General features: G+C 35.1%; 1 protein-coding gene across 1 annotated transcript; it reads left to right on the forward strand.

Moving 5' to 3' along the window:
* The first annotated feature begins 4,777 nt into the window (after nucleotides 1-4,777).
* On the forward strand, nucleotides 4,778-6,375 carry LOC145957119 (serine/threonine-protein phosphatase 7 long form homolog). Its single transcript, XM_083073332.1, has 4 exons — nucleotides 4,778-4,828; nucleotides 4,910-5,395; nucleotides 5,515-5,706; nucleotides 5,797-6,375. The coding sequence occupies exons 1-4, from the start codon at nucleotides 4,778-4,780 to the stop codon at nucleotides 6,373-6,375; spliced, it is 1,308 nt and encodes a 435-aa protein (XP_082929458.1).
* The last annotated feature ends 2,492 nt before the right edge of the window (nucleotides 6,376-8,867 follow it).

Raw genomic sequence — 8,867 nt, forward strand, 5'->3', positions numbered from 1 at the left:
TTAATATTAGCCCTTTTCAAGTCTGCCACTAACACAAAATTATTCCCTCTCAATTCATGAATATTGTTTCAAAAATCGCTCATCCACCCTCCTCTTCATTTTCTCAACCTGCAACACAAATGGCAGCAACTCCACCTAACGTAAGATAAAACTACGTTCAGAGTACAACATGAGATCGATGTCAATACAGAAAGATAACGAAGGGCAACTATAAGGAAAAACTCAAGCAAGTGTTTTTTTTTATATCACAAATGGTCATAAGGTTAATGACTCCACCGTTAACATCAACTTTTAAACTTTGAAGGCCTTCATCATATTAAAAAAATTGTGCAAATACAATCAAGCCCATTGAAGGGAAAGGAGACAAAGAGATTATCAACGAAAAGAAGCCAAAGCCTCGTGTCCTACATAGGAAAAAGATGGTCAATCACCTTATAAACCTATGATTGAATGGGAGTGGTATGGAAAAAAAAGTAATTTTAAAAAGAGAATAAATTGTAAAATGTTTTCTTATAATAAATTAAATGAATATTATATTACAAAATTATTGGCGAGTGTAACTCTTTAGTTGCTCGGAGAATATTTTGGACATATACTGGATATGGATAAGACCAAAGTACCATAAGAGAAAATTGGAGAATCCTTGACATAGATATTTGAAGGAGTGTTTGGCCAGGTTACAACAACCTAAGTCAGTCCACATATACCAAGATTATTGCATCCTAATGGGCCTGATTGTGGGCCTAAATCCATTAAGGTTAGTATAAATAACTGTAATTAGCGACTGATAAATGTACGTTTTCATAATTACCAATTTGAGTTAGCATTGAAATCTCTCATACCGAGGACTAACTTAAGCATTATAGTGCCTTTTTGCAGGTACCCCGCTCTTACCCTAGGATACACCATGGAAGGCGAAGACCCAACAGGAGTAGTAAAATTACCAGAGTACCCTCGTACAGGTACAAGACACATGCATTCGGAGCTCACAACATTTCTCATAAATTATCACGAGTAATGATACATTCTCCGACTTGTCTTCCGAATCACCTTCGAACATTAAAATATTAATTTTTTAATAAATTTATTATAAAATAATTATTTAATTTAATATTTTATAATTTAAATTGATATTTTAATCATTCAAAATGTTTTTTTAGAATATTTCTTCGCTGTATCATTTTTCAATTATCACAATCAATATGGATCTGTTTACGTGATATAATTAATTAAGGACATCGATCGAACAAGTACTTTACCATAATTCCTACAAAAACAATTAGTCTTCTCTCATTTAGTTAATTAATTTTGGACGATGCTTATATTCAAATAAATATATAATTCTTTCAAAAATTAATGATATATAGTATACTAATGTAAATTGGGCCAAACCAGTTAGGTCGGGAACCAATATAGAATTAGTTTGGTTTGTCCAAAAAATTGTTTATACGTTGATATGAATTAATGAAACGAAGTATTAAATGATTTTTAATTTTTTTAAAAATTTGTAGATTTGATCTATGCATTAAGAACTTTAAATTCAATATTTAAATCGTTGATATTTGATGTAGAACACGAGTTATTGAATAGAGTTGTAAATGAATTTTAATAATTTTTTATATAATGTAAATTTAATTGATCAAATTGTTAAATTGAAGATCATGTATATCAAATTTTATATGATTATAAAATTATTTAGTAATGCATCACATTATTTTATTTTAACCTATAATGTGATATTTAAAATATGTGTAAATATTCATTTTTGAATAACATATCTAGAAACATTCAAATCATGTGAAATTTGATATACATTAAGTATAATATCACATAATTCAATTAGATTGGTTGAATTACATTATACAAAAAAAATATTGAAAATATAAAATTTGATGTCATTTTTTAGACATACATCTGGTGTCAATGAATTTTGACTTACTTTAAGAGTAAATATTAATAGAGTTACTTCACTCAATAACTTATATTCTATATCAAATTTCAATGAATCAATCGTTTGGTTACAAATTCTTAATGCATAGATGAAGTTTGCAAATTTTTTTTAAAAGAAATTGAAAGCCATATGATTATTTGTTTTATAAATTCAAATTAATGAATAACCATAAAAATATTTATCATAAAAATATTTTATGTGTTGATTTAAATATATATAATGAAGTATCATATGATTTTCAAATTTTTTTAAAATTTACAAACTTGATCTATATATTAAGAATTTTTAATCCAACGGTTGAATTGTTAAAATTCATTAAGTGAAATAAATCTAACTAAATTTACTTTTAACCGTAAAAATATTTACCCCAAAAATATTTTATGCGTTGATTTGAATATATATAACGAAGTATCATATAATTTTCAAATTTTTAAAAAATTTGCAAACTTGATCTATATATTAAGAACTTTTAATTCAACGATTGAATTGTTAAAATTTATTAAGTGAAATAAATCTAACTAAGCTTACTGTAACAACCTGCCTGACCGTCACACTACAGAACAACACTAAACAGAAGTAAAATATGCATACATAAAAGAATATATACATATATCCAGCCTGAGGCTCAACAAGTCAAAGTATGTCTAATATTAACAAAATGTTACACCGAGGTAGCCTACACAAAAGATTAGCTCCAGCCACCACCTGTGACACTACTGCTACTCTCCAGCCTATCCTTGCTATGCTCCCACACATAATATGATCATCGCAGTCCAAACCACATGGAAACATGCAAGGGTAAGCTAGTGAAAATAATCAACATATAGATATGAACAACTTACAACTTCAACAACAGAAACAACATTTTCAACAGTTCAACGTCCAACACATAACAACACCCAATTGAATCACAACTTCACAACACAACAACATATATACAACTCATATCAACATCAATTTAACTCATCAACAACTTATGCGTCGTCACACATTTACAACTCGGAGATCTCTTACAATGTGGTGAGTAGTCTAAGTAGCTAGGTCCTACCGAATCGACAACGCAGAACCTTTTTGGGCTTGCTAAGTAAATTACAAATTTGGATAGAAATCCACAACACGATAATAGTTTCTCAGACTTTGCCACTTAAACAAGGAAGTACAATACTCTGTCAGGATAGAACAACTAGGTTTAGGCCTACCACGGCATTAGCTAGCTCAGCTAAGCCACCTATGGGATTAGCCTACCGACTATCCTCTAAATACTACAACCCTTCGATACTCAGTTAGGAACTAAGTTTCCAACTTCGTACTTTACTCAAATTGACCGCTTGTAATAGGTATAGCTCGACCTGACCCCTATACCGTGGTCACTTCATACACGTGTGCCTCAACCTTGCCCGCACACGGGACCAACTAAGTCCTAGAGGAGAACAACACAACGTCCACTCCAAGGGACAACTTCCCAAGGAGAGTTTTCAACAAATTGGGCTCTTAGAGCACCACAACTATCTCAATCCGCACAATGGGATGAGCAACTTCGAAAATATATCCTCTAGTCCTAGTGATCAACAACTTATCATCACAACTGGATCAACTTACAACTCAATAACACAGCTCAGCTCAAAAACTTAAACAACAAAATTCAACCAGTGTTTAACAACATGTTTTAGCAACAAAACAACTTATCCAAATCATACATACAATATTTCTTCACAATTACACAACTACGATTCAACACACAACCACATCTTCTCATCATATCACAATATTCAACATTTTCTTAGTCATAAAATCAAACACCTTCATGTTCGGCGCAAGTAAACTTGCGCCCGACCTGAACCCAACCTGAGAGCTCTAAAGCTCTCCCACGCCCAACGTATCATCATCACGCTCGACGTGTTGGTAAGTAGAAACTTCTAAGAGTCTCTCAAGCCCGACGTGCCAAACTCGCGCTCAACACAAATCAGGCAGAGATCTCACCAGGGTCTCACGCCCGGCGCGCTCATTCTGCTCCCAACGCCACCCCAGGCAGAGACCCCCAAGGAGTCTCTATGCCTGGCGCGCTAAGATCGCGAAATTTTTACGTAAATAATATTTTTTTAAAAAAAATTACAAAAATAACACCTGTACAACTTTATTTACCGGAATAGAACTGATTACTATTCATGCTCAGAATTCGGTTCTCGGGAACCGAATTCTGAGTTCCGAGCTTCAATATTTTTTTTTGTTCTCAGAATTCGGTTCCCAGGGAACCGAATTCTGAGTTGTTTTAATTTTTTTTTTCCGGGTTTGTGGCCCATTCTGGGCAAATGTTAGAAGTGGAACGGCCTGTTCCAGAAGCAGAACGGGCCGTTCTGCTTAAACACACAGAGTTTTTTTTTTGAAATTAAAACGGGCTAAGAACGAGCCGTTCCAGAATTAAGTTTTAACGCAAAAATTGACCCCTGAAACGACCCGTTTGAAAGAATGATTTTAGTTATTTTTTTTAAGCTGGAACGGGTCGTTCTAGTTTTAGAACAACCCGTTCCAGAATAGAAATTTAAACATTTTTTTGAATCTGGAACGGCCTTGGAACGGCCCATTCCAGAAGACGTTTTTAGGAATTAAAACGTGGTTTGAAACGGGCCGTTCTGGTTTTGGAACGACCCGTTCTGGGAAAACAGTGAAAATGCTGGTTTTCCTATAAATAGGCCCTTTCCCCTTCATTATTTTCACACGATTTCAGCTCAGTTTCACTCCTTTATTCCTTCCCTATACTGCTTCTGAATCACCTTCTTAGTAAGAAATTCTTTTTTTTGTTCAATTTTCATTAACCAAATATCAAAAATGTTATTGTGGAAGCAAAATGAGCATAGGTCTACCTTCATTGGTAGAACGGTAAGTTTAGCACTTTCGTTATTTACTTTAAATTTCAATGAACTTGTAACAAATTAGTACTAATTTTGGTAATTATTGTAGGAGACTAAGAATATTATTTGTTCTTACTGTCATTCAATGCCAGAACCCCACCCTCTAATTGTTCCTATACTAGAAGAAGTTGGTTTTTCTGGGATTGCAAACCTCAGACATTTGAAAGTGGATCACACATTAATCACAGCTTTGGTTGAAAGATGGAGACCTGAGACTCATACCTTCCATTTTCCAACTGGAGAGTGCACCATAACACTGGAGGATGTTGCACTTCAACTTGGCCTAAGAGTTGATGGTTTACCAGTCATTGGCCCAACATTATATGATTGGGAGGAAATGTGTTCTACGTATCTCGGAATCATGCCAGTTAAAGGTGAGTCATTAATTGGCTCTATGATTAAGTTAAAGTGGTTAAGAGAAAATATGTTAGAATTACCAGAGGAACCATCTCAAGAACAACTTCATGCACATTGTAGAGCATATATATTAGGTTTAATAGGAGGTGTTTTGATGCCTGACAAAACAGGCAATAAGGTACATCTTATGTATTTATCTTTATTAATAAATCTTAGAAGAACACGACGATATAGTTGGGGGTCAGCTTGTTTGGCTATGTTATATAGGGAAATGTGTAGAGCTACAAATGTTAGCAGCAAAACAATGGGTGGTTGTGCATCTTTGTTACAGTCTTGGGCATGGCATCGCATGCCATATATTCTAGGATACCATCAACATTCCCTCTAGTCTGTAAATGGAGCGGGAGCAGAGTTTTAAACTTTCAAAATGTACCTCATAATGATGTTGTTGGATATAGATCAAGGTTTGATCACATTCAAAATGATCAGGTAACTATTTAAAATCAAAGTTTTATTATTTTTTATATTTTCTTTTGTTTAGCATATTATGTTAACTAAAAAATTTTAATTTTTTTGTAGTTTTTATGGGCTCCATATGCAGTGTTGCAAACAGCAATACCGATGCAAGCATATACAAATGCTCAGCTATGGACATCATGTACCTCCATTATTTATTTTGTAATTGTTAAATGGCACCAATCTGATAGAGTGAAATTGCAATTTCGTCTCTTCCAAGATGTCCCTTCTCCACCGAATAATTTGGATAACCTGCACAACATTGACATGAGGGGAAGACAAGATGAAAATTGGGTCACAAGACATGCTCAATGGATCGACATATGGAACAATAGACGTGAGCACACATTGATGGGTCATCCAATGCAAGGCCCACTGTTTCACACACGAGAATACATGGAATGGTACATGGCCAATTCCATCTATTTTTTATCTGTGCCACGACTACTACAAGATCCAAGGACCCATCAACAACGAAAGACTTCCACAACATTTGAGACTGGTGGAACTTCCTTGCGATCGCATGAAGAGACTCGTCAGCATGTATCAAATCGTCACTATGTCACTCCTGAAGAAAACATAATTGACAGACGACATTCATTTGCAACAACTTCAGAGGATTTTTTTACAAATTTATTTTGAGTAGAGTTTAGAATTCCATCTTCAGCACAATCATACATGCGATCTCTTTACCGACCAGAATTCAATAATGAACCTGGAAGTTCTTCAGCACAATTTCTACATCCGGTGGTTGATGATGAACCAAATCCTTCTAAGAAACATCCTCCACGGCGTAATCCAGGCCGTAATAGACGTCGCCCTCGTTGTGGAACTGGACACCATTACGGAGATTGAAAAATGTATATAAATCACTCTATGTTAATGTTATTATTTTTTTATTTTAATGTACTATGTCTCTTTATCAATGTAATATGAATTTTAATATTATGCATTTTTACATTTAGTGCACTAAGAAGGTTATAAACTATTATAATTATAAGTATTGTAGTGAACACAATATACGATTTCAACACAAACACAACGTAGTATCCGACACTAACACCAAGTAATTAACTTTAATATTACATAACTAAATAAATTTATTACAACTAATTACAACAATAAATATCAATGGTGACAGAACTACATCCATGACTAATATTCGGACATGTCTTCCTAGTGTGACCAGGAGTGCGACAATAAGAATAATTTTTTACATGACTATGTTGTTCTCTAATATCCATCTCTGTTCTAATCCTGGTGGACTTTGGTTGACCCTTGGAATTTCTCTTCAGTTCTAGATTTGGCCACAAAGTTGGACCAGTGTAAGTAGGCCAATAATCTTCATGTCTAAGCTCTCCAAACTGTCCTTCGTATACCTTTGCAACTTGTTGTAAGGTATATATGGGAGATATGTAGCTTTCATAGTCGTGATGTGCATGTAAGCATGAAGCAAGTACATGTGAGCAAGGGATATGAACTTTCTGGAACTTGCCATAATCACACCACAATTCATCAAGCCTTACTGTAAATCTCCTAGCTGGTGGAACTTCTCTGGAATGTTGCGTTTCTTCCACTAGAAATCTACTGCTTGATCTGTCAAAGGTGATAACTCTATGAGTATTTGCCTTAGACTATGCATCTTGAATAGTTTTATTTGCAATTTTCGAGTAGACATGTCCAACATTAATCATTGCATCCACTTCCCTACCTCTTTGAACGAAAAACTTGTTGCAACGAGTGTATGTAGCCATTACCATGGAACAAATTGGCAAATTTCGTGTTTTCTTCAATACGGAATTAATTGACTCAGCTAGGTTTGTTGTCATGTGTCCCCAACGTCGTCCATTGTCCTATGCCAGTGTCCATTTTTCCCTAGGAATGTTGTCTAACCATTGAGCTGCTTCAACATTAGTATCTCTTACTATGTTGTAATAGTAAAAGAATCTAGGTTCAGTCATCCCGTAGGCTGCAAAAAAAATGGCTATACTCCGTGAAATCTATTTATGGCGTCCTGCATTTGTTCTTTTGTTTGGAAGCGTTGGCCAACAAGTAGTGTTCCAGGTGGATACACAACCATATCACGCTCCACCAAATGGCTATACTCAGTGTCTTGTTGGATTTCATTGGGAAACTCTAAAAAGTGTGGAGGTGGGTTGTATATGGCTACTGGTTCTAGTGGTGGATTATTTGGAACTGGGAGGGTTTCTTCATCATCATCTTCATGTGCAGAGAGAATTTCGTCTTTGTCCTCGCTAAAAGGATCAAAGACATTTTCTGTTGGGAGACCAACAACAAGATGATCTTCAATGTTGGTTTGAACATTGGGTTGAGAAGCAGAAGGTGTAGCTTGGTCAAATGGCTAAGAAGATATTTGATTAAGGTCCATGATTGGACCAGTTAAAAGCTGTGTGTATGACTCAATGTCGTAGTTGGAGGGGATATCATAAGAAGGGCCAGATGGGTTAGTGTTCTGGTAACTTTGATAAATTTCATAAGGTGAACGTGAAGGTGAAACTTGTGGTGCATGTGATTCAATTGTAGTAAATGTAGCATATAATTCAATATCTGATTGAAGTTGATTAGAATTGTGAACATTGAAAAGTGCCTCAACGTCTTCATCATTCGTCAACTCAACACAGGTATAGTTACTAACCCCTGGGCCAAGTCTAATAGGGTACCGAAAATGTATGCTAGCCACCCTCTCAGAATCTTGTCGATGTAGCTTTGTGTGGATGACTCTTTGAAGCCTTTCTAGAGTAATTCCTCTCTTGATACGAACTAATTTTGCAGATGGAGAGGAGAAGGTGATTCCTTCATTCGGACATTGGTTAATGGAACCATCAGAATGAACAATAACGTAGACTAAAGAAGCCATTTTATGAAAGGTTTAAAGGAAATGAACGTGATTCTAAGAAAGTGATTCAAAAGGGGTAGACAGAAGGAATAAAGGAGTGAAGGTAAGCTGAAATCTTGTGGAAAATAATGAAGGGTATAGGGCCTATTTATAAGAAAACCAGCATTTTCATTGTTTACCCAGAACGAGTCGTTCCAAAACCAGAACGGGCCATTCTAAAACAAGAACGACCTGTTCCAGCTTAAAAAAAATAACTAAAATCATTCTTTCAAACGGG

The sequence above is a fragment of the Cajanus cajan genome, chromosome 4 (assembly GCF_000230855.2).
Source record: "Cajanus cajan strain Asha chromosome 4, NIPB_CcT2T_4, whole genome shotgun sequence".
Taxonomy (NCBI): domain Eukaryota; kingdom Viridiplantae; phylum Streptophyta; class Magnoliopsida; order Fabales; family Fabaceae; genus Cajanus; species Cajanus cajan.

Bases quoted from the DNA above. Each gene is read 5' to 3' on its own strand.
- LOC145957119 (XM_083073332.1), top strand. From the start codon at position 4,778: ATGTTATTGTGGAAGCAAAATGAGCATAGGTCTACCTTCATTGGTAGA. The intron at 4,829-4,909 runs GTAAGTTTAGCA...TAATTATTGTAG, and splicing joins CTACCTTCATTGGTAGAACG to GAGACTAAGAATATTATTTG. The intron at 5,396-5,514 runs GTACATCTTATG...AAATGTTAGCAG, and splicing joins CTGACAAAACAGGCAATAAG to CAAAACAATGGGTGGTTGTG.